Raw genomic sequence first — 27,319 nt, 5'->3', positions numbered from 1 at the left:
CTCAATTCCTGCCAGGAAAGCTGAATACTCTGGCGGACAAACTAAGCAGAAATCTCATGGACCCACACGAATGGAAGCTGGAACCATGGATTTTTCAAGATGTTGACACACAAATGGGGGAGCCCAGACATAGATCTTTTTGCTTCACCCCAGAACTATCATTTGGACAAATTTTGCCCAAGAACTCATCACAAAAAAGCCTGGAAAGTGGATGATCTATCCTTCAGCTGGAAAATACTATCAGTCTATGCCTTTCCCCTTCTGCCTCTGCTCTCCAAAGTTCTACTAAAGGTCAAACAGGACAAACCAAAAATGATTTTGATTGCTCCAGACTGGTCTCGCCATCACTGGTACCCACTCCTGCTCAGTGTGTCACACCTTCCACCATGGCTCCTGCCACAGACACCTTACTTACTGTCTCAGCAGAACAACCAAATGTTGCACACTGATCTCCAAACTTTGAATTTTGCAGTGTGGTTAATCACCTAAATTCACCCTTAGCATCCCTCGGCAAACCTGTGATGGATGTCATTTTAGGGGCGAGAAGGCCTAGTACTAGAAAATCTTATGCTGACAAATGGAAAAGATTCTGTGCCTGGAATCAGTCTCAAGAGATAAGCACAGCAGTGCCCAACATTCCTCAGATTTTACAATACTTAACTGAGATGCTTCACAAGGGCCTCTCCTTTTCTTCCATAAAAATCCATGCCTCAGCCATTTCAGCTCATTACAACACAGAACCTCCCCTCTTCTCTCATCCTCTACTAAAGCAGTATCTCAGAGGGGCCAAAAACTTAAGACCACCCAGGAGAGCTCCAACCCCTGCCTGGGACCTCAATTTTGTGTTGGAAAAGCTCACTCTCCCTGCTTTCGAGCCAGCTGCTATTGCAGACTTAAAATTTCTCTCCTGGAAAACAGCTTTCCTTTTAGCAGTCACTTCAGCTAGAAGGATTTCCGAATTACAGGCTCTTATGGCAGTGGAGCCTTTCATCATTTTTCATGCGGGCAGGGTATCTCTTAGGACCAATCCATCCTTCATGCCTAAAGTGGTATCCAGTGTGGCTCTTAATCAGACCATTCATTTGCCAATTTTCTTTCCCAATCCACAGAACAAGGGGGAGCGGATTCTGCATTCATTGGATGTACATAGACAACTTAGATTTTACTTAAACAGGACAAAATCTCAAAGAAAATCTGAACAACTGCTGGTGGCATTTGCTGCAGGGGCAGAGGGAAAGGCTATTTCAAAGCAAACCATTTCCAAATGGATGAGCCATTGTATTCATTTCTGCTACATGCACCATGGAAAAACTATCCCTCAGGGGATCAGATCCCATTCCACCAGGGCTGCATATACTTCTACAGCCTTTCTCAGAGGTGTTCCTACCAGGGACATTCTAGAAGCTGAAACCTGGAGCTCAGTTCATACGTTCGCCAAACATTACCGTTTACCACTTTTCTCTAAATTCAGAGCTGGCTTTGCCACTGCTGTCCTGCAGGGCCTTATAGCTGGTCCTAATGGCGTATAATTCCCTCCACCCAACCATAGCTTTGGGAATCTACCCAAATGTAATGACTGCAACAGTGAAACATGAAGAACATAGTATAGTTATGTACACTTACCATAAGATTCATAGATTCATAGATTAGTACTAGGCTAACTGCCCTTGCAAGCCATTTTAAGCCTAGACAATTATCCCCTGTGAGATTCAAACCCTGTACCTTGTGTTTGTAAGGCAAACACCTTAACCGTAGTGTATTCACTATTGCAGTCCTGGTTACCCTCCTTCCAGCTCCCTATTTTTCTCTGGCTATACCTCTACTTTCTTTTACTATGCTTAAAAGTCCTTTTGGTGTATTTGCTTTTCGTTGGAGGTATATTTTTTGTGTTTTTAATTTAATTTGCTCTCCATTAGGGGGGCACCTGATATCTGGGGCAAGAAAAACTGATGTAATGGTGTCGGCTGCATGTTTTATATCCCTGACATCATGGAAGATGGGACAGCAACCGACGCAGGACCCAAGACTTTATTAATCAGGCCGACTGAGGTCAACCTGCCAGCAGATTACCCAAATGTAATGACTGCAACAGTGAATACACTTGAACATCTACATTTATGGTAAGTGTACACAACTGTACTGTCTTGAGTGCAGGTCTGAACATCTTGCCCTCTCAGGTACAGCCCATAGCCATAATGCCCCAGGACATTCCAACCTTGGAACAACCTGCTTGCAAGACCTCCCCAGAGAGCCCTCCTGAGAAGCCCCCCCCCACAAGCATACATGTAAAAGGAGGCACTTGGACTCTCCTCCAGAGTCCCTTACAGAAGACATGAACCTGGATTAATAGGGGAAGATTCCCCAAGATCACCCCCGATGATGTCTCTTTTGGAGACATCATGGAAATCCTATGTCAAAGAGGGGGTAGTCTGCCCCAAAACCAACCTCTGACGAGTCCGTGTTTCTGGAGGCATTCAGCTTGGGCCCGTCTGCCACTTGGGTATCCCCTCCTGCCGATCCACTCATGGATTTGATTACATCTAGGGCATGGAAGGAGCTGGACACCATAGAGCTGATACCTAAGCACCTGGACAAGGTCCTGAGCCCTCCTGCAGACAAACTACACTGGTACAAAGGGTCCCCTGTAGATAGTATGCTGGTGTTGCAGCCACCAAGAAGGAACTCTTCTCAGGAGAGTTCCATTGTCCATCCACCTGGCCGAGAGTCAAGGACATTGGATTGCTTTAGGAAGCAAGTTTATGCTTCTGCGACCTTATGCTTGAGGGCACTGAACTACATGGTGAACATTGTTCGACTCCAGAGAGATCTGGTCAAAAAAGTCATGGAGTCGACCCCAGGGTCCATGTCGGCAGAGGACAGGAAGACGTTCAGTGCACGAATGGCCACCTAAAATCTGTAGCCAACACAGTGAAGTGTTTGCTCTCCCATGCCACAGAAGGAGCCACACGGGTGGCGGGGTCAAGCGTTGTCATCCAGCTTCACACCTGGCTCAGCTTACGTCAGTTCTCAGGGCCCTTCAAGGTGTCCTTCACCAACGCCCCTTTTGATGGTTCTTTCCTTTTTGGGAAAACAGTCACAGAGACTTTAGTCCAGAGTGAGAAGGATGGGAAGACACTGTCTGCCATCGGAGTCCGCTTCTCTCCACCTCAAAGGTCCTTTTCCAGGAACCAGTGAGGCCAGAAGATGTGGTTCCACAAGTTTCAGGCATTTTCCTGGGACGTTCAGGACTCACCATCCCCCAGTGGCAGAGAGGGATACAGCAGAGGGGGTCCTAGGAATTTTGGGTCCCAAGAACCTTTCTCGGATAAACCCGGACAGCAGCCCTGAAAGGTTGCCCGGCTGTCCATCTCTGGAAGCAGTCAGGGGTCGTTTGTCGCTTCACCCACTAGCATGGGAGTCCATCACTACAGTTCAGTGGGTGTTGCGAGTCATTTCTAGAGGATATTTCATTCCCTTCAAAGATCCACCCCCTTCCAACAAAACTCTCCCAGACATTCCACCCATGCAGCGGGAGAAAGCAGTAGTGCAGGTGGACTCACTACTGAGAAAACCAGTCATCCAACCGGTCCCCCCCCAGACCAGTCTGGATCTGGGGTTTATTATGGGTTTCTTTTTTAGTGCCAAAAAAGATGGGGAACCTCAGACCAATATTGGATCTGTCCCAGTTGAACCAAGACAAAATTCCGGATGGTCATGCTTCAATCTATTCTGCCTTATCAACAGGACAGAGACTGGATGTGCTCGATCGACCTCCAGGATGCATACTATCACATCAAGATGCACAGGCGCTCCCGGAGATTCCTTCACTTCTGGCTGGGAGCCAGTCCTTACCAGTTTCAAGCCCTCCCCTTTGGTCACACCACAGGCCCCCAACAGGGTGTTTACCAAGGTAATGGCAGTGGTAGCGGCTCACCTGAGGCTTCAGGGCATTCAGGGCTTTCTGTACCTAGACGATTGGCTCCTTACTGCCCCCTCAGAGCATCTACTATGTCAGGGCAGGGACTCCTTTCAGTTAGCCAACAAGCTGGGCATCACGATCAACATGAATAAGTGTGCCCTTCAACTGGTCCAAGTTCTAGATTTCATTGGAGCATGGCTGGACACAATACAATCACAGGTGTTCCTCGCCTCAGACAGGTTACGCAGCTTGAGGATACACATCTTACTCATCCTTCAGACCCAGTTACCAACAGCCATAGTGGTGTTAAGAGCTTTAGGTTGTATGGCAGAGATGATAAATCCTCTCCCCATGGCACGCCTTCATATGAGGGTACTGCAGTGGACTCTAGCGGTACAGTGGTCACTGTTAGACCTTCCCTTATCCTTCCCAGTGAGAATTTCAAAAGTGTGCAGGGACTCCCCTTGGTGGTGGATTCAGTCCCCGCATCTACTCTTTCAACCTCCTCCACCCCAAACCACGGTGACCACAGACACCTCCCTACTTGGGTGGGTGGGGGCCATTGCTCAGGAAAGACAGTCCAAGGCATGTGGTCCCCTTCCGAGACCTATCTACATATCAGTGTTCTAGCGATGAGAGCAGTTCTTGCGTTGCAGGCCCTTCATGCTCATCTTCCTCTGGGAACAATTGCAGTTCAGATGGACATGTCAGTGGTCTTGTATATCAACAAACGGGGGGAACCAAATCTTACCCCTTATGTTGATAGGCCATGAGAGTGTGAGAATGGGCAATCTCCACCAGCGATTTTCTGGTGGCAATGCACATCCCGGGACGGTCCAACATTTTAGCTGACAGGCTCAGCAGATTTATCCTGATGCCTTATGAGTGGTCTCTGAAGTCTTCAGTAGCGGATCAGATCTTCCTAGAGTGGGGTCATCCTTGCTGCGATCTCTTCTCCTTCCAACACGAAATGCAGCGAGTTTTTCGCTCTGAACCCCCCCCGGGAGAAGTCCCCAGAGATGCTCTGATAAATGGTTGGCCTCCTGGGCTTCCTTATGCTTATCCTCCTTTCCCCTCATGTCAAAGTTTCTTCAGAAAGCCCAAATGCTGGGGAGCACTGTGATCCTCATAGCCCCATTCTGGCCTCGTCAGGTTTGGTTTCCCTTATTCAAGTCGCACATAGTTGTTCCACCATGGATCTTGGATCCGGTCCTGGATCTGCTCTCACATCCCTCAGGGATTTCTCGTCCAGATCTGGACAGTCTGAAGCTCACTGCTTGGCTGCTCAAGTTCCCATGATTCTTAGGACTCCTGCTCTAATATCACCCGTTAAATCCATTCTGGTGGCGGCTCATAAATCAGCCACCGGGAAAGTTTATCACAGTAAATGAAAACATTTTTCTATTTGGGCCATTGAGAGGTCTTTGGACCCTTTCACTGCACCAGTTTTAGCGGTGTTAGATTTCCTAGCTAGCATTTTTCATTGGGGTGCTAGTTCCTCAACGGTGAAATTTCTGCTAGCCACCATTTCTAATTTTCATGTTGGGGTAAACATGTCTTCATTGGCTTCTTCTAAACTTTGTAAAACCTTCCTCAAAGGTGCCTTTCTTCTCAGACCCCTGGTTAAGGACCCTATCCCTCCGTGGGACCTTACTTTGTTGTTGCAGGCATTGGTTTCTCTTCCCTTTGAGCCTGCGGCATCTGTGGAGCTACAGTTTTTGACCTGGAAAACTGCCTTCTTGGTTGCCATCACGTCTGCTAGAAGGTTGCTGGAGCTTCAAGCTCTTTCTATCAAAGTCCCTTACATGATCTTTCACAAAGATAGAGTGTTGCTATGCACTAACCCGTCCTTCCTTCCCAAGGTAGCTTTGGAAGTCAATATTAATCAGATTATTAATTTACCAGTATTTTTTCTGAACTACCAGAACAAAGGGGAATACAAATTACATTTACTGGACATACATAGGCAGTTGAGGTTTTATTTGCACAGGACTAAACCTTTCCGCATGTCTGATCAGCTTTTTGTGTCCTATGCCAAGCCCTTTTTTGGTAAACCTGTCTCAAAAGTGACTATTGCACGCTGGATTTCTCAGTGCATTGGCCGGGCTTACTCAGATAGAGGTTTCTCTGTTCCAGGAAAAGTGAAGGCTCATTTGACCCGATCTATGGCTAAGTCAGTGGCCTTTTGGTCTAGTGTCTCTTTGGATGATAGTTGTTCAGCTGCTACTTGGGCTTCATCTCACACTTTTGCTTCTCATTATAAACTGGATTTGGTTTCTAGAAGTAGAGCATCCTTTGGCTCTGCGGTGTCCAGAATATCTTTCCATGAGGGCCTCCCAAGAATTAGGTAGCTGGGGACTCTGTCCCACAGGTTGAAGAACAAATGAAGTAAACTACTTCAGATAACGAAGTTATGTACTCACCATAACATTCCATCTGAGTAGTTCTACTTCATTTATCTTCAACTGTTCCTCCCCTCCTTTCCCCTAACCTTATCTTTTGGGATTTGACATGTCCTTTGTACCGGACATTTGTTGCTAGGATCTTTGGTTCTGTCAGGGCTAAAGCTCTTTTGTGATGTTGGTGTTGGAGGATAAGGTGTTATTAGGTTGGGTATCTGTTGCATGTTAGGCAGCAAACTCGATCTGAAGGGAGAAGGGAGACAGGGGAATTATGGGTAAGGGGAGGAGCTCGGAGCCATAGCTGGAAAATGCAGCCGTTTCGGATCCGATATGGATCCGAGGACCCACAGGTTGAAGACAAATAAAGTAGAACTACTCAGATGGAATGTTCTGGTGAGTACATAACTTCTTTTTCCACAGCATTGGATATACCATGGAACACAGTAAAGACAGTCATCAAAAAGTGGAGAAAATATGAGTCAACAGTGATGTTGCAAAGACCTGGGCATCCCTCCAAAATTGATGAAAAGACAAGACAGAAGCTGGTCAGGGAGGCTGCCAAGAGACCTACAGCAACACTGAAGGATCTGCAGGAATTTCTGGCAAGTACTGGTTGTGTACCACATGTGACAACAATCTCCCATATTCTCCATATGTCTGGGCTGTGGGGTAGGGTTGCAAGATGGAAGCCTTTCCTTACACAGAAAAACACCCAGGCCCAGCTAAAATTTGCAAAACAATGCATCCAAGTCTCCCAAAAGCATGTGGGAAAATGTGTTATGGTCTGATGAGACCAAGGTTGAACTTTCTGGCCAAAATTCCAAAAGGTACTTTTGGTGCAAAAACGACACTTTGCATCACCAAAAGAACACCATCCCCTCAGTGAAGCACAGTGGTGGCAGTGTCATGCTTTGGGGTTGCTTTTATTCAGCTGGAAATGGGGCTTTAGTCAAGATGGAGGGAATTATGAACAGTTCCAAATACCAGTCACTTTTGGCCCAAAACCTTCAGGCGTCTGCTAGAAAGCTGAAGATGAAGAGGAATTTCACCTTTCAACATGACAATGACCCTAAGCACACATCCAAATCAACAAAAGAATGGCTTAACCAGAAGAAAATTAAAGTTTTGGAATGGCCCAGCCAGAGCCCAGACCTAAATCCAGTAGAAAATCTGTGGGGTGACCTGAAGAGGGCTGTGCACAAGAGATGCCATCACAATCTGACAGATTTGGAGCTCTTTTGTAAGGAAGAGTGGGCAAATATTGCCAAGTCAAGATGTGCCATGCTGATAGGCTCCTACCCAAGAAGACTGAGTGCTGTAATTAAATCAAAAGGTGCTTCAACAAAGTATTAGTTTAAGGGTGTGCACAATTATGCAACCAGCTTATAGTACATTTCTTATGTTTTTTATATTCTTCCCCTAACATATTTGTTTTTTAATTGAATTGTACAATTTATAGGTCACATTAAAGGTGGGAAAAGTTTTGAAATGATTTATTGTGGTCTCATTTTTTATATCACAAAAACCTAGAATTTTAACAGGGGTGTGTAAGCTTTTTATATCCACTGTATATGGTAAAAATTGATTGCAGCACTGGTCAGTTTGTGCATATGTTTGCATACACTACCATTCCTTTGTACTCAGAATCCTGTATTATAATTTAGTTCTTTTTGCCCCTGTATGTTTGGCATTATCTCTCTTGGACTAAACAGAACATTTAATTTTCCAAGTGGAAATTCCTGACCTGAAGCCATTTTGACTACTGAAAGTGTGATGTTCTTCGTGTTTCACTGTTGCAGTCATTACATTTGGGTAATCTGCTGGCAGGTTGCCCTCAGTCGGCCTGATTAACAAAGTCGTGGGTCCTGCGTCAGTTGCTGTCCCTTCTTCCATGACGTCAGGTCGTCAGGGGTATAAAACATGCAGCTGACGCCATTTTCATCAGTCTTTCTTGCCACGCGGTGCCCAAAGCAGAAGCAGTTCGCAAGTGCCAGTCGGCCGATTCCTAAAATTGTCGTTTTTCGAGTTTCAGAACTGAAGTCTTCAACCTAAAGCTAAGTACCCCGTTGGGGAATCTTTTTCTTGCTCCTTACCGATGTCAATAAAAGTTAATAATTGTATTACTTGTGGGAAGCAAATACCTCATAAGGATTTTCATTTGTACTGTATTCCTTGCCTAGGCCCTGACCACAACGTGCCTTGTTGTCGGTTTTGTGCTAAATTTAATCAACTCACTATTAAGCGTTGGTATATTTTTGCATCTAAATGTTTTGGCTCAAGATTTAACTATCCAGAAATGTTGTCAGTTAGCAATCCGACTACCGGAATACACAAAAATCGCAAAGAAAACGATAGATAAAGACTGTCGAGGTCCAAAACCGATGATGAAGCTTCTCCTAAGCCAGTCGCCGGTTTGCCAGTACTTAGTGAGGTGCTTTCGCAGCCCCTGATGCTCGCTACTTTTGTTTCGCAGGCCTCTTCTGAGACCCATTTGGAGTCCAGTATGCCGTGAGAAACTTTTAAGTATTGAACCCACGGATGTCTCTACCTTAGATGTGGTCCAGAGCGACTGAGCAGGCACCAGCTTCTGAGGGTGTTGTCAGGCCTAAAGATTTGTATATTAAACCGGCGCCATCTTCACAACCTAGGCCAAAATCAACTTCTATGTCTAAAAAACCAATGCTTGGGCCATGTGCACAGGCCCCTATGCCTAAAAAACAAATGATCAAAATGGCTGAGGATTTAATTACCTTGATCAGGGGTTCCCATCCCCCTCCTGCTAAGAGGCCTAGGCAAGGCACTGATTATGAATCATCAGATCAGGTTTCCATTTCTTCTGATTCCTCTTCGGATCAAGAATTATCTATTCCACCTTATGAGGACTCAGATGCAGAAGAATCCATCCCTTCTGCTTCTCCTCCTGAGGATTTTTCTTTTGGAGAAACTTTGCATACCTTAAGGGAGCATTTTCACTGGGAGAGTCAGGATTTCTCAGAATCTAAAAAAAGGCTTAGGGATTTCTTCCTTCTTCCTCAGCATAGGCCTTTGGCTATACCTCCTGTTCTAGACATTGTTGATGATGTTTTCTCCTAATCCAGCATGGCTCCTGATTCCCTGCCTCCTGCTCCTAGTAAGCCAGACAGATATTACAGGGTTCCTGACTCCCACAAATTCCTTTTTAAAAACCCTACTGCTGACCCTGAAACCATTTCTCTGGGTCCCAAGGGTGTTAAGGCTTCTACTGCTAGAAATCCTAGCCCTTCTGATAGAGAATCCAGGGCGCTGGATAGATGGGGTAAGAAGGTTTACATGTCTGCAACCTTGGTAATCAGGGCTTTAAACTATCAATTTCATACGCTTAAATACCACCAGCATGTCATGGGCTTACTTAAACAGAAAATTATGTTTATTTCTGACTGTGTGGAAAATAAAGAGTTACAGGATTTATTGCATTCAGCTGAACAAGTTGGAAAGCATACTTTGTAATGTGGTTTTGATTCCTTGGAGGCCTCTTGCAGGGCTGCTGTAACTGGATCTGTGATAAGAAGGCATGCTTGGCTCAAGGACCAAAATCTGCCTGATCATGTTAAAGCAAAATTGTTGGATGCTCCTTTACAACAGGACAGTCTATTTGGTAATAGGGCAGAAGAAATTTTGATGAAAAAAGATGGAAGACAAAGCTAAATCTATGCAAACTGTAAAAGATTTCCTATAAGTGCAGCCACCCAGGTTCACTAGGCACTGGCCTACTAAGAATTGGTCCTTTCCAGTACCCACCAGAGCTGCTCAGGTCAAACCCAGACACTCCAAAGGCTCCAGGTTTCAGTCACAAGGAACTTACAGAACAAAACAATGGGGTGCCTCCACCTCCAAATCTGGAAGTAGCAAGGCACCTCCCTACGGTAAACAGTCTCAATGACTTTCCTCTGCCATCACCAAGCACTTATCTTTTGGCAGCCCCTTTTGGGGGAAAACTGGCACTTCATGCACACAATTGGCATCTAATTACCCAGGACAAGTGGGTTTTAAATATAATATCCCAGGGATACAGATTTAATTTCCACACGCTGCCAGTCCCAAACAGATGGCCAGATCTGCCTCCAAATCAATGGGCAGAGGCCCAGAAACAAGTTATGTTCCTCATGAATATGGGGGCTATTCAGCCAGTACCAGAAAAGGAGAAGGGACAAGGTTTTTATTCAAGACATTTCCTGGTACCCAGAAAAGACAAATCATGGCGCCCAATTCTGGACTTATCCATTCTAAATACATTCCTGGACATTCCAAAATTCAAGATGCTGACTCTACAACAGTTACTGCCTATGCTAGGCAAGGATGCCTGGCTGGTAACTCTAGACTTAAAAGAGGCTTACCTGCATATCTGAATCAGGGAATCTTGCAGAAGATACCTCCGCTTCAAAGCAGGCTATTTGCGTTACCAGTTCTCTGCACTGCCCTTTGGCTTATCTACTGCGCCCAGGGTCTTCACAAAGTGCCTGGCACCAGTAATTGCATTTTGCAGACAAAGAAACATTCAAATTTATCCTTACCTGGACGATTGTCTAATTCAGGCAGAAAACAAGGACACTCTTCTAATACATCTGGTGTTTGTAAAAAGGCTTCTAACTTGTCTAGGGTGCACCATAAACGCAAAGAAATCGCACCTGGAACCCTCTCAAATAATTACATTCCTGGGTGTAAGCTTAAATACAACTGCCCAGATGACTTACCTTACACCAGAAAAACAAATTCAATTAATGACTTACTTCAAACAAGTGGCCACAAAAACCCAGCTATCTGCAAGACAAATTCTGCAGGCCTTGGAGTTCTTGGCTTCCTGCATTCTAATAATTCCATATGCAAGACTGCATATGAGGAAACTTCAATGGTACCTAAAAAGCTTATGGAGTCAACATTGTCACAGCCTGGAAGCAATGATTCTTATCATTCCTTGCCTGCAGCAAGAGTTCCTGTACTTTGCAGAGGCCTGTCACCAAAACAAGGGACTGTCATTCATTCCACCCCCTGCCACACAAACCCTGACAACGGATGCATCAGATTATGCTTGGGGGGTACATATGGCAGGGAGATGCATTCAGGGCCAATGGAGCCCAAATCAAATGCACCTACATATCAACTAGAAAGAGATGCTAGCTGTACAGAATGCTCTGACAGCCTTCAAGGACTATCTTCATCCAGGACAACTACTGATAAAGACAGACAACACCACAGTCATGTGGTACATAAACAAGCAGGGGGGTACCCATTCCTACCCCCTTTGCAGACTAGCCATGGCTTTGTGGAACACGGACTTGACTTATCAAATACATCTACAAGCTCAATTCCTGCCAGGAAAACAAAACACTCTGGCAGAAGAACTAAGCAGAAATCTTATGGACCCACACGAATGGAAACTGGATCCACAAATCTTCAGCATGTTGACATGCAAATGGGTGAGCCCAGACATAGCTCTTTTTGCCACACCCCAGAACTATCAGTTGGACAAATTCTGCACAAGAATTCATCACAAAAAAGCTTGGAAAGTGGACGCTCTATCCTTCAGCTGGAAAAACCTATCAGTCTATGCCTTTCCCCCTCTGCCTCTGCTCTCCAAGGTTTTACTAAAAGTCAGACGGGAAAAAACTAAAATGATTCTGATTGCTCCAGACTGGCCTCGCCAACACTGGTACCCGCGCCTATGCAATATGTCACACTTTCCTCCATTGTACCTGCCTCAGACGTCTTATCTACTGTCTCAGCAGAACTATCAAATTCTGCACACTCATCTCCAAACTCTGAATCTTGCAGCATGGCTAATCAACTAATTCCACTGGTTACATCCCTCAGCAAACCTGTGATGGATGTCATTTTGGAGGCTAGAAGGCCTAGTACTAGAAAATCTTATGCTGATAAATGGAAAATATTCTGTGCCTGGAACCAAGCACAAGGAATAAGCACAGCAATGCCCAATATTCCTCAGATTCTGCAATATTTTACTGAGATGCTTGACAAGGGCCTATCTTTCTCTTCCATAAAAATACATGCCTCTGCTATTTCATCTCATTACAACACAGAGCCTCCCCTCTTTTCTCATCCCTTGCTAAAGCAGTACCTCAGAGGGGCCAAAAATGTAAGACCTCCCAGGAGAGCACCAACTCCTGCATGGGACCTCAATTTTGTGTTGGAAAAACTCACTTTACCTCCTTTTGAACCAGCTGCTACTGCAGACATAACATTTCTCTCTTGGAAGGCAGCTTTTCTTTTAGCAGTCACTTCAGCTAGAAGGATTTCAGAACTACAGGCTGTCATGGCAGTGGAGCCTTTTATTATTTTTTACCCAGACAGGGTGGTGCTCAGGACCAATCCATCCTTTATGCCAGTGGTATCTAGTGTGGCTCTTAATCAGTCCATTCATTTGCCAACTTTTTTCCCAAATCCATAGAACAAGGGTGAGCAGATTCTGCATTCCTTGGATGTACACAGACAACTAAGATTCTACTTAAGCAGGACAAAATCTCTAAGAAAATCTGAGCAATTACTGGTGGCATTTGTTGCAGGGGCAGAGGGAAAGACTATTTCAAAGCAGACTATTTGAATATGGATAAGCCATTGTATTCGTTTCTGCTACATGCACCATGGTAAACTTGTTCCCAAGGGGATCAGATCGCATTCCACCAGGGCTGCATCTTCTTCTGCAGCCTTTCTCAGAGGGGTTCCTACCAGAGACATTCTAGAAGCTGCTACCTGGAGTTCAGTTCATACGTTCACCAAACATTACCTTTTACCTCTCTTCTCTAAATCCAGAGCAGGCTTTGTCACTGCTGTCCTGCAGGGCCTTATAGCTGCTCCTAGTGCTGAATCATTCCATCCTCCCAACCATAGCTTTGGGATTCTACCCAAATGTAATGACTGCAACAGTGAAACATGAAGAACATAGTACAGTTGTGTACACTTACCATAAATGTAGATATTCGAGGGTATTCACTGTTGCAGTCCAGTCCAGGTTACCCACCCGCCAGCCCCCTGTTTTTCTCTTACTATACCTGTTCTTTCTTTTACTATGCTCAAAAGCCTTTTTGGTGTATTTGCTTTTTATTTGGAGATATATTTGTTGTGTTCTAAATTACATGCATATATATATATATATATATATATATATGTATATATTTTGCTCCCCATTTGGGGGGCACCTGACATCTGGGGCAAGAAAAACTGAAGTAATGGCATCGGCTGCATGCTTTATACCCCTGACGTTCTGACATCATGGAAGAAGGGGCAGCAACCAACGCAGGACCCAAGACTTTGTTAATCAGGCCGACTGAGGGCAACCTGCCAGCAGATTACCCAAATGTAATGACTGCAACAGTGAATACACTCGAACATCTACATTTATAGTAAGTGTACACAACTGTACTTTTTGCTCCTCTAGAGGGCCCTGCCAGTGACTTTGCACAGACAGAAGTCCCATTTCATTCTATTAGGAGGGAACTGGTACCCCTTGAATAGGCAGCAGCCCTACTGCCCATTATTCTGTCTGGGTAGCCTAATCATCTGCCTATCCCCTTGCAGCAAGAGCTGACTGGTAGGTAATGGGTCAGCTTGCTGGTCCTGTAGGGTGGCCTTTCTGTCTTGTCTGAGCTGTGCTGCTTGCTGCCCAGCAAAAGAAGTATGCGTGTAAACATTGCTTTCCCAGGCTTGTGCACTTGCACAGTGGCAGTACATTTGACAGGCTCTGTAAATATAATAGCTGATGTCCCCTTTAGATATTACTGAGGTATTACTGAAGCAGTGAGCCAGAGCCACTTCTCTTCCCCTAGGATTAGGAAGCTGACTCCCATCCTGCCTTGCCCAGCCTTTTTCTGGGTTGTAGACACTGGAAGTGATATCTGAATCAGTTAAATACTAAGGGAGCTGTTGGTATTCACATTTTTCTAATGTTTATGGAAATGGGGAGGGAATGGTGTTTGGACCATAGCTGTTCAGCACCCACCCTTATACAAGGGAACAGTGAGACTTTTTTTTTTCCAAATGAAGGAATGCATTTTTCTTTGACAGATCTTCATAGTAACCAGGTAAGAGAAAGAAGCATCTGCAGTTTTCATGAATTGTGGTGGTAGATTTTCTGCAGCTGTAGACCTGGGCTTTAACTTTTAAGTACTTGCAGACTGCGCCTCCAAGGAGAGTAAAAGCAGCACAGCTCAGTTGTGACAGAATACAAGTGGCAGTGTTAGGATTTCTGGAGAATAGGTTCTGGAGAGACACAAAGTAGGAGGTGATAAAGTAGATGTGGAAAACAGGAGAGTGTTTTGCAGTGTCCAGGATGATCAGTGCATTTCTAAAACTTAACATGCAGGTGCTGCTGATCATTATAAAAGGCCTTTTTTGATGTATGCAATGGTATGCTTGATTTCATGCAGCCTGAAATATGACCTGGTCAGATCCTAGTAAAGTTTTGAGGTAACTGTACCATAGATGCTCCCTTTTGGATGTCAGATTTTTAATGCTAGGGAAATCTTAATGCTAGGAGAATCCAAGGGTCACCAAAGGGTCTGACTCACTTATCATTCAGGAAAATGGTACTGACGTGGGCAACTGCATCATTAGGGAAGCCTGAAGAGAGGAGACCGATTGGTAGATAACTAAGAATAAAATACCTCTTAGCTGAATTTGCAAAAATGCTTAAAAAAGCGGTACCTGTTCTCATTCTTAAATGGTTCCACAGCACACATGTTGGTAGGATGTCACAGATGACCATCCAAAACTCCAGACGTCTCAGTCTTTTGGGGACTGCCTACAAGGATGCAGTCAAGTATACTCTTCATATCCCAGAGACTTGTCAGTTCAGGTAATAGTCTAACCTGAGCTTAACCTTTTTTGAGCCATTACTGGTAAATTAATGTGTCAGTGGAGAGACTCTTGTCAACATTGAAGACTCCCATAATAATGACTTGCTGAGCATATATTATTTTGCTTTTAGTATCAGATTTTCACCATTTTTTTTCTTACACACTGCCAAAATTGCACACTTCATGGCTATCTATGCTGAGCCTGTGAGGCTTTGTATTGTGTGTGCGTGTGTGTGTATGTGTATATATATATATATATATATATATATATATATATATATATATATATATACATATATGTATATATACGTGTGTGTGTGTGTATATGTATATATATATATATATATATATATATATATATATATATATATATATGTGTGTGTGTGTGTGTATATATATATATATATATATATATATATATATATATATATGTGTGTGTGTGTGTGTGTGTGTATATATATATATATATATATATATATATATATATATATGTGTGTGTGTGTGTGTGTGTGTGTGTATATATTTATATATATATATATATATATATATATATATATATATATATATATATATATATATATATATATATATATATATATAAATATATGTGTGTGTGTATAAAAGCATAAACTATGCTGTCTCAGTCTTGTTATGGAAGTTTGGAGATAATTATAGCTTTTCACATTTGTGAAATGTAACTCATTTTCAGTGATGCAGTATGGAAAAGGTAAATCCTGTTACTACAGATTCCTAACCAAGGGGCAGCAGTGGATTTGGCTTCAGACGCAATACTACATCACCTACCATCAGTGGAATTCGAGGCCAGAGTTTATCGTTTGCACACATACTGTAGTAAGGTAAATTATATCATCAGTCTGGTTTACATTATTTAAAATGATGTGCTGATTAGTGCAGTGTTTAATAAAATTAAATTTGCATTCCCTAGCAATATTTGGCATGGTTAGTAAAGCTAATCTTGGATGTTAGGCTCACTAACATGTTTTTTCTGTTAAGGTACTTTTGGCCATATTTTGCTAAATATCAGATATCCAGTTTAATTGTGTTTCGTTTGCCTACAACAATATTGTTAAAGAAATTACATAGAATTTATGTAATTGGATCTGAGAATACAATGGCAGTCCAATTTATATACTCTTGTAATAACCTGTCTTTTATCACTCATGTTTAAGTTGGAATAATGTACATTGTTTCACTTAGTGTTGTACATTGATGCTGCAAGATGCACACTGCTTCACCCTCCTCAGCTGAAATATTGCTACCACAGCACATTGGCTAGTACCCATTGGTTCTAGAAGTAAGCTTTCAGTTTAGGTTATGTGTGAAAAACGTGGGGTTACTTTTAAAATCCTATGTACAGTAATGATTTTTTGGATCACATTTAACCAAACCATGATCTTTCTACACCAGTAGTGTGGAGGTCAGCACATGTTACTGTAACTCTCTTGCTGGAATAGTAGCTTGCATCAGTGTTGGAGATACTCTTCATGGTATTTTTCTGGGCTGTTTTGAGAAATGTGGACCTGATAAGAAGTGATACCTTTTCAGCATCCTGAAAACATGTATGGTACATGGAACTTTTCAGAAGCTTTTCTTACTTTTGCTTCCTGGTTGTTGCTTGGCTGCCATCTCTCTAGTTCTTTATTGCTGTGCAACCAGTTTGGACACACTAGGATCACCTTCTACAGAATTCAGCAGATTTTGCTTTTTTTTGCATTGTTTCTCTTCACTCTTTGGCACTACTACTAAACAGTATTCTACATGGTAACATTTTTTCATCTTTGTCTTTCTCATCCTTTTTGTGATTTTTGATGAGCTTGCTTGCCCAGCTGCATTCAGTCACAGGCCCCGTGGCCTGCCATTTTACCAGTTTCACAGCATTGAAGCCAATGTTTAAGGAGTGTGCCTGTAGAGAGCCCACTGTGCACGGTGACAGCCTCTCTCTGTGTATGTTCTATCTTAGCAAGCAAGCAACATAATGTCTCATCGTGTCCTGTTTGCCAGGGATTCAATGTGTCAGCCACTAGATGGCATCACAGAACTGATGAATATTCAGTCACCGTCAGAATGTTTCCCCATGCCTCTGACAAATCTGAAACTAAGTGAGGGCCTTCTCATCCTTTGGGGTTCCTCTGCTTCTTAGAAGGCCTTCAGTTAACTAAAGTTGTTGGTACACAAGCTCTTTGATGGCCTCTTCCAAGAAAGTATTGGAATTGGAGTCTTTTGTTCTGTTTAATCATGTATTAGGCTAACAACCACATGGGCCTTTACAAGCCTAGCCATGCTTCCCAACCCAGTTGTGTCCCTTTATCATGGGTGTTTATTTGGAGGAGGCATGTTAGGAAGTTTCTAAAGGTAATGTAGAGGGTATGTTAGTTTGGGTATAGTTACTGCCTACTTTTGTCTAATAGAGACATGGGGACCATACCCTGGGGTGAAATTCTGATTTTCCCATCCATTGGTCACGGTTACACTTACATAGGATTAGGGATGGACTCTGCTTCATATCAATGGGGAGCCTTTTCCAGAGCTTGGGGATCTTCTTAGACACGTATCTGTCCTGTCCATGTCACAAGCAAAATTTAAATTCTTTGATCTAGTGGTTCTTATACTGTTTGTTTAGCAAGACATGCAAAATCTCCATCAGCACTTGATCTGAGGATGCCTTGTATTCCAGGCATGCCTGTAGGAGACTGAGTATAGGGATAGGTACTTTAGGCGATCTGTATAGCACAAAGTGTTTATACCCTGGAATTTTTTTTTGGTAAGGAACCTTTGTGGGCTTTCCAGTTGTTGCATGTGTAGTAAAGTACATTATTATTATTATATTCAGAGATGGGTCTGATAAGAGACTAATAAAGTGACACTGTGATTTCCATGGATCTGGATCCCATGCCTTTACTCATAAGTTGGGTGACATAGAATGATTTTTTTTAATACTTTGGTTGTGTGTTGGTCAGTGGTCAAATTACTGTCTACATATGTTCTCAAATCCCTGACTACTGAGTCAAGATTTAGGGGTGTCTTATTGATGGAATAATTAACCTGGGTTGTCATTTTCCCTAACTGCACTATAATGCATTTTGTGGCATTGAATTTTAGTCTGTGACTTTCGCACCCGTCATTGGTCTCTGTGAGATCCTCTTGCAAAATGTTTCTATCTTGGAGGATCTGTGATAGCTCCCAATTTTCTGTCATCTATAAACCTGGTCAGACAAAGGCCTTTGACATTGGCCTTGATCTCTGAGAAGTAGATGCCATATAAGAGTGGGCCCAGCACGGTGCCTTGAGGTACACCACTGGTGACTGGCCTGTTAGTGGAGGTGGTCTCACCAATCCCAATTTCTTGGGTAGTGTCAGTAAGCCAGCGAGTTATGTAGGGAGTTTTGCCCAGTTCGGTGAGATTGTCAACATTACCCAAGTAGGATATTTTATCACATGTCTTAGCCAGTTCCAGGTAGGCATGACCTTCCTTTGACAAAGGTGAACTGGGTTGAGTCCAAGGTCTGAAGTTCGCTTCTGCCTTTGATGAGCATATCCATGATAATTCATTCCATGACTTTGCATATTATATTAATCAGACTGATGGGTCTGTAGTTTCTGGGGTCTGTTGAAGGTCCACCCTTGTGAAGTGGGATTACTGTAGCAGTCCTTCATTCACTGGGTAAAAAGCCTTGTTTTTGAAGGCTGTTGTTGAAAAGTGACTGATGTGTCATGTTTCAAGCTATTTTGGAATTGTACAAGATATTGTCGGGGCCCATTGAGGCTGTGTTTTAGCCTTAGCTAGTACCGCCAGGAACTACTCCTTGCTTAAAATTTGTTAAGGGGTTTATGCTGGTGGGTATTTCATGGGAGGGAGGTAGGGGTGAAGTTTGAGCTAAATTTGTCAACCAGCAGATTTGCTGTTTCACTCTGCCTGTTTGGCACAATGCTGTCTGCTGCCTTTAAGACTTTGGACATAGTTATTGAAGGCCTTCTGGGCTTACATTTAGTAGGTACAGCAACCTCCGTATGGCTGTTTGCAGGCTCTGAACAATTTCATGTTGGTTGCTGTGCACTCTGAGTTAGGAGGGGCTTTGAGTTTTGACAGACTATTTCTTAGTAGGATATAGTTTGCTTTGGAATAGTTGTTAATTCTTACAGGGTTTGCAGAGATTACCAGGTTGATTCTTTCTTCGAAGGAGACAGCTTTGTGTTCCGATCTCACCAGGGAGAACATGACTTTGGGGAGAGGCAGCACTATCCCATATTGGTGAGTTCCAGTTCTAGTATGTTTGACCCTCTGGTGGGTGTGCACAATATCTTGTCAAGAGTATTTGAGTTAATGAAGTCCAGAAAACATTGCTTTGAGTTAGAGGCAGCGTATGTTTACCAGTTTGTAGAAAGGTAGCAGAAGTCTCCTATGAATATGATATTTGGTTGGAGGATGTGTGTGTCTAGTAGGACAAGGTATGAGCTGTGGGATTCTTGGGACATAGAGGGTGTCCTGTAGCTTGCTAAAATGTGCTGTGGGACTTTATCCAAGGTGTTTTACACATTGATAAAATCCAGGGCATCATAAGCAATCTAGAGATATACTTATTGTTGATGTAAATTGAGACTTCTCTACCTTTTGTCCCTGTCTCTGCAGCTGATGGCCTAAATGTTTGGAAGGCACTGAAGCCTTGCACTGCTAGAGTACTTTTGGTGCGTTAAACCATGTCTCAGTAACTGGACAGATGTCTGTATTCTCCATTGTGATGAGCGCTTGTATGGTGTGGAGTTTTTTGTTAAAGCTCATATCACTAAGCAGTTACATCTTCACTTTTCTTTGGGTTTTATTTGCTATGTTTGTGGGTTTGTCAGTTTGGCATTGCCTGAAAATATGGTAAAGGGGTGGATAAACTTTTAAAGAATATTTGGAAGCCTGGGAGGACCGATGCAGAGCATCCTTTGCAAAGCAACACAGTTTTCCCTTTTCCTCAAGGGAGTCCTGGATCTAAATCCACCAAGGTAACCCATATTTCCCCATTGGGATAATAGTTTTGTGCAAAAACAGTTTACACTGCCTCCTTTTGAACCAGTATCGTCCACTTCTCTACAATTCTGTACTTGGAAAACTGTACTTCTCTTGGCTCTCACCTGTATTAGCAGAGTTTTGGTACCACAAGCTCTCATGCCCATTCCCATTTTTTTCACAAGGACAGGGTGAATCCATCCTTCATGCCTAAGGTAGTGAACAAGCTGTATCTCAATCGGTCCATTTACCTATCTACTTTCTTCTCCAGTCCAGAAAATGGGGGTGGGGGATCTTGACATCTGTGTGCATTCATAGGCAACTCAGATCTTGTCTGGACTAAACTAAATCCTTCAGAAAGACTGACCAACTGTCTGTCTCATTTATTAACCCTAAACCGGGCCATCTGCTCTCAAAACAAACTGTTGTAGCTTGGATTTCTTAGGCTATCTCTTTTTGTTACTTGTACTATGGTAAGACCTTGTCTTTCTGCCCTAAACACATTCTACTAGGGCAGTGACATCCTCAGGGGCTTTTTACAAAGGGATAGAATCCAGGTCTATCTTGGAGGCTGCCACTTGGTCCTCTGTACACACCTTTGCCAAACACTACAAAAGTGATGCTTTTGCTAGGTCAGTCCTGTCTGGACTGCTGGACAGGTGTTCAGTAGCCAACTATCCTTCCTTCCTCCTCCATCTCAGAGAATCACCCATATGTTATGAATACTGCAACAGTGATTTCAGTTTGCTTTTTTCAGTAGTCTTCAGGCCGCTGGCTTAAAGAGAGTCTAATGTTCCATACATCCATCTATATACCCCATCACATATGAGCTGAGGTCATGTGTTGGGCGTATGCCCTCAGGAAGGTAAAGCTTTGTTACCCCAGCCCAGACATCAGTGGTGACAACCCATATATCAGGAATACTGTTTCAGTGATCAGTAGGACATTTGATGTAATGGTAAGTTTGTACACGACAAGGATGTTTGAGTTAATGAAGTTCAGAACTTTCTTTGCTTTTGAAGAGTTCAATCAAATGCTTATCTGCACTGCAACTCTTATTTTTGGTGGTTAGCTCGTATGTCACCGTCTGTACAGATTGCAGATAAATACCTCCTCCGGAGACATTCCTTTTAATTTTTTTGACTAAAATTCATGGTAAAATTTTTCTTATGCCTGTTAGAAAAGGGAAATGTCCATGAGGTGGAGAAATTCAGTACAAGGATTCCTACACAATCTTTTTGTTTAGGAGAATCTCATGGTGTCTGTACAAGATTTAGCTTTCGTTCATCCCCAAGACAATCTGCAGTTGACTTAACAGCCTTAACATATTTCTGAAGAACAAACACCTGAAAATACTCGCTTAGTCCTCCTTGCAACTGCCTCTCCATCAGACACCTACCTCTAGTTAAAGAAGAAGAAAAGAACTGCCAAAGATAATTCCAAAGCTGTCCTGCCTTCAGTCTCTCTTTCCTGGTCAGAGATCAGTGAATCCCCTCTAGACATAACAGAGTTCTTAGACTCAGTCTTATGCTCATGTTCCCTCTGGTGTTGCTTCGTGGGATGCCTCTAAGAGTAAAGAACCAGGCACATGATCCAAGACTGGACATTAGGCAGTTGTCAAGAAGGGAGAGCACCATTTTTTTTATCTGAAGGGCCAGACAGGTTATCTTAGGTCTTTCTGTGGGAGGAGGTATCGGGTTCCATTGTGGAGTGCATCTAAAGCAGTCAAGCTGGATACTCCAAGGGAGAAATCTCAAAAAAAAAAAAAAAAAAAAAAAACCCTCATCACCTTTCTCTCCATCTAGTGTAAAGGGGGTCAAAGAATGAATGGAATGGTATAGATTTGCTAAAGTGCTTTTCAGAGCATTTCTCTCTCTTTTCAGTCATCTTCATCGGTTACCTACCATTTCAAGAGGAAAAGGCCCTCTTTTTCTGAGGAAGATTTTCTTTTGGAATCTGAAGAGGAAGCAATTTATTATAATTCCCAGGTTTCCTTTCTTACCCATTTTGAATCAGAATATGAGAAAACCTCTCTTTTGACTCTCCAGTTGAGGTGATTTGTTTTTCAAGCACTAATTCTAAAACGAGGGACCTTTTTCCTTTGGAAGGGAAAAAAATCAGAAATTCAGAAAAAGTATTATGACCTCCTTCATGTGGATTCCCTGAAACCCCAAACTATTCCAAATGCTGTTGTGCTTTAGAGGATGCAACCTCCTGGTCCAAAAAGTCTGATAAGCTATGTAAGGTGCTTGAATCACATAAATATATTTTTAACACCTGGTAGAACTTATCATTTGTGTGAGTAAGGAAGGATCTTCCAAACCTTTAGTCTCTCCCAGCCCCATATCCAGTGACAAAGATGGTTGGGCATTTAATATATATGGCAGTAAGGTTTATATACCTGTTCAACTCTGGCCTTCAGTGCAATAAATTATCAAGCCATTCTCTGACATGAGTCAAATAATTTCTAATTTGCCACCGCCTTGTACTAAATGATCCCTAACTAATATGCTTTCAACTGCACCTCTGATCAGAAAAAGTGGTTTTATTGTACATCTGAAGCAGTTTCTAGACCTGCTGCCACAGGATCCATAATGCAGAGCTATGTCTGAGTCAGATTACAGTGTCTCCCTGAGGATGTTAAAGCCCAAATCCTCAGTTCCTCATTAGATAAAGACGTTCTGGTTGTTAGCTCCTCTGCTCAGGTCCTAAAAGGGGAAAACAAATTCAGGGAGAAAAGTAACTTTTTGAGTTTAAATTCCAAACTGTATTGGAAGCTATCCATTCAGTCCCTGGCCCTTTTTCAAAAAAATTCTTAAACATGAGTAGCAGAAGTTGGGAAAGCAGCAATAAAAATAGCAAGGGGGTACTAAGACAAATCAAAATATCCCCCAGGTGTGTGCTCAAACAAAGAAAAATCTGTGACTGTGTAAGCATACCCCCCACCCATGGCCATTTTACAAAATAGTTGAAAATCTGTCTCTTTCCCTATCATTTTGGAAGCCAGTTACAGCAGATGCTTAGGTACTACGAATAATCCAACATGGATAAATGTGGCAGTGGAACTGCTATCCCCCAAAGTCAGTAATGCTTCTTCATCAAAAGACAAAAAAAATCACGTTTCCTCTCATTCTGGTATAGATACTGGCACAGGTTATGATAGAACTGGTTCCTAGTTCCAAGCAAGGAAAAATATTTTATTTCTGAATGTTTTGTAAAACCCAAGAAGAAAGGCACCCTGGAGACCAATGGTATTACTTTCAGTTCTAAACTTTTTCCTAAAAATTCAAAATACTTACCCTCCAGACTGTTTCCCCTCTTTCATTCACACTACTTAATAGTTACACTGGATCTTAAAGATGCTTACCATCATGTACCTATCTAAATATTTCAAACCTTATTGAAGACTTTTTATATCTAGAGACATTTTCAGTTTGCATCCTTACCCTTTGGACTCTTCACACCTTAAAGAGTATTCTCAAAATGGCTGGCTACAGTAATTGCCTTTTGTAGAATGCAAGGAGTCCACATTTATCCCTTTTTGGACGTGTGCCACATAATAGCAAACTCATCACCCAAACATTAATTTTCTTCATCTTAACTTTTTTCAGAATCTAGGTTTCAAATTCAATCTGGAGAAATCTTTGAGAGGTTTTTCCGAATTTCTTTCCACAGGTTGACATTTCTGGGATGTCTGTTAGACACTTCTCTCTTGATGGCCTATCTAGCTCTAGAAAAGGTTTCCTTTTACCATCTTCAGTTTCCAGATCTGGGTATGTTAGAATTCTAGGCTATATGGATTCAGGTACTCTAATGCTTCCCTTAGCCAGACTCCATCTAAGGAAGATTCATTGCTGCTTCAAGTCCATTTGGACACAGCACCAGCATCCTCTGTCGTTTCCTGTCCCAGTCTTTGGACTTTGTAAAACAGGGAACTATTGTGGTTGGCAAATCATATCCACTCCACTACAGTCTGTAACAATTGATGTCCTTCTATTCATATGCTGCTGTATTCATGAAATCAGGGAGTTTGCCTCTGGTGAACTCTCGTACATCCGGCCATTATACAAAAGTTAAATGCTACTGCTACGGTGCATGTGACATCCTGCACCTCTCTCTCGGACGTCAGTCATAAATGGACGTCTGGTATGAAGTGGATGTCAGCACGCACCTTCTTCAGAGCTTTTCTGCCACCTGTGTGACTGCCAACTCCGGTTGTCGCTATTTCGGAAGAAGTGTTTTCCAACACCCGACTTCAGATAAGTACTACATTTCTTTTATTTTGCTTGCTACTGCTTTGGGTTACTTATCATGTAGGAAGGGCAAGTGTGGGTGGGGAAGGCAAATTCCACATAAGGATTCACATGAGCTCTGCCTATTCTGAGATCACGACCATACCACCTGTAGTATTTGTCAGGCCTTTGTTCCCAAAACCCTTAGAAGCCGTCTAGCAGCACTAAAATTATATCTCGAGAATCAGAGACTTAAAACGTTTAGCTTCCAGAATGGATCCGAAGTTGGAACACTCAGATGAGCCCCCAGTCAAGAAGGCAAAAAAGAGTAGGCCTGACACGACTCCTCTGCCATCCACTCCAGCTGTACCTCTCGAGACTAGTGAAGGCCCCGAGTCCGAGCCGGAGTCCTCGGAGCTTCCTTCGGTGGAATGCCCGGAGGAAATCAGTTCTTTGCCCAAGGTCACATCCCGCTGGGGGTCTCAGGCATCTGATTCGATTGTTGAGGGGGAACCTAGGCTCATTATTTATGAGGGTCCTCATGGGGTATCTCAAATCATCGTGCAACAGGACATAGATTCTGACGTTGTGGAGTGCCTCCCGACTTCAGGCCCTCCTGCCCTCTACCGCATATCCGAATCTTCTCCACCAGAAACCCATAAGAAAAGAAAACAGAAAACAAAACATATTTCTCAGCCTCTATCTTCTCCGGACATCAAACAGCCTCCGGATTGGCAGACTTTCACCTATGGCCTTCTTAACACCTTCCTGGCCTTATGTCAGGAACTAACTCCTTCCCAGGACCATGCGGCCTCTACCTTCAAGTGACTTGCCCTTGACGTCCCCTCAGCAGAAGAGGATTCATCTGATGATGATGAATCCCTTACCTTCTCTTTCCAAATTGCTTCTCCTCTGGGATATGCCTCCCCAGAGGAGGAGTCCAACAGCACAGACTCCCCAGGTAAGGATCTCACCTTTGTTGAGACCATCACAAAAGTGCAAAACTTCTTCAAGTGGGAAGTGAGTCAAGCAGTCAAGTCACTGAGACCCAAAAGAGATACTATGAATTACTCCAACTGGAGTCTCATAGCCCTTCTGCTGTGCCCCCTGTACACCCTGCCTTTCTGGATGCATTCATATCTGCATTTAAAAACCCAGATTCACAGCCCCCAGTACCCAAGCATACAGACAGATTCTATAAGGTGCCTGTGGAAGAAACCTTCCTCTACAAAACCCCTTCTGCAGATCCTGCAGTTATTTCGGTGACCATGGACAAAACCTCCAAGTTGCTTCCCTCCACATCTCTACTGCCCTCTGATAAAGAGAGCAGAATGATGGAACGTCTGGGGAAGAAAGTTTATACTTCTGCCACCTTAGCAGTAAGAATCATCTACTACCAGACGCACATGGCTAAATATTCCTTGGCTGTCAAGACAGATGTGGTCAAACAATTGGGAGAGGTTCTGACTCCCCTGGTAAGGCCAAGATTTCCTCCCTCTTGAACTCTTGTACTCAACTTACTAAACACTCCCATCAAGTGCATCCACGATAGTATAAAAGCCTCATCAAGGGCTGCTGCCTCTGGATCTGTCATCAGGAAGTACTCCTGGCTAAGACTGCAATCCCTCCCTCCTCCTTCTTCTTCTGGCTTTTCCCAGTTAGGGGTCGCCACAGTGGATCATCTGTTTCCATTTCTTCCTGTCCTGTGCATCTTGCTCTGTCACACCAACCACCTGCATGTCCTCTCTAACCACATCCATAAACCTTATCTTAGGCCTTCCTCTTTTCCTCTTACCTGGCAGCTTCATCCTTAGCATCCTTTTCCCAATATACCCAGCATCCCTCCTCAGCACATGTCCAAACCAATGCAATCTCACCTCTCTGGCTTTGTCTCCAAACTGTCCAACCTGGGCTGACCTTCTAATATATTTATTCCTAATCCTGTCTACCCTCGTTACACCCAGTGCAAATCTTAACATCTTTAACTCTGCCACATCCAGCTCTGACTCCTGCCTTTTTGTCAGTGCCACTGTCTTCAACCCATATAACATAGCTGGTCTCACTACCCTTTTGTATACATTCCCTTTCACTCTTACTGGTACTTGTCTGTCACAAATCACTCCTGACACTCTTCTCCACCTACTCCACCCCGCGTGTACTCTCTTCTTCACCTCCCTTCCACACTCGCCATTACTCTGAACTGTTGATCCCAAGTATTTAAACTCATCCACCTTTGCCAACTCTATTCCCTGCATCCTCACCATTCCTCTGTCCTCCCTTTCATTCACACACATATATTCCATCTTAGTCTGGCTGACCTTCATTCCTCTCCTCTCTAGAGCATATCTCCACCTCTCCAGGGTCTCCTCAACCTGTTCCCTACTCTCCCTACATATCACACAATGTCATCTGCAAACATCATAGTCCACGGGGACTCCTGTCCAATCTCGTCTGTCAACCTGTCCATCACCAGTGCAAATAAGAAAGGGCTCAGAGCTGATCCTTGATGTAATCCCACCTCCACCTTAAATGCATCTGTCACTCCCCCTGCAGATCTTACCACTGTCACAGTACCCTTGTACATATCCTGTACCACTCTTACATACTTCTCTGCCACTCCCGACTTCCTCATACAATACCACAACTCCTCTCTAGGCACCCTGTCATATGATTTCTCTAAGTCCACAAAGACATAATGCAACTCTTTCTGACCTTCTCAGTACTTCTCCATCAACACTCTCAGAGCAAACATCGCATCTGTAGTGCTCTTTCCTGGCATGAAACCATACTGCTGATCACTAATCATCACCTCCCTTCTTAACCTAGCTTCCACTACTCTTTCCCATAATTTCATGCCGTGACTGATCAGTTTTATCCCTCTGTAGTTACTACAACTCTGCACATCA

General features: G+C 43.3%; 1 protein-coding gene across 1 annotated transcript in view; it reads left to right on the top strand.

The window, feature by feature from the left end:
• Positions 1–27,319, top strand: part of CLOCK (clock circadian regulator) — a 2,173,159-nt gene that overhangs the window by 1,679,469 nt on the left and 466,371 nt on the right. The window contains exon 15 of the mRNA XM_044062477.1: positions 15,877–16,024. Coding sequence (XP_043918412.1) covers positions 15,877–16,024 — 148 coding nt within the window. The remainder of the gene's footprint in view (positions 1–15,876; positions 16,025–27,319) is intronic.

The sequence above is a fragment of the Protopterus annectens genome, chromosome 2.part1 (assembly GCF_019279795.1).
Source record: "Protopterus annectens isolate FY-2018-M chromosome 2.part1, PAN1.0, whole genome shotgun sequence".
NCBI classification, from domain to species: Eukaryota; Metazoa; Chordata; order Ceratodontiformes; family Protopteridae; genus Protopterus; species Protopterus annectens.
This window is presented reverse-complemented; position numbering and strand designations above follow the sequence as displayed.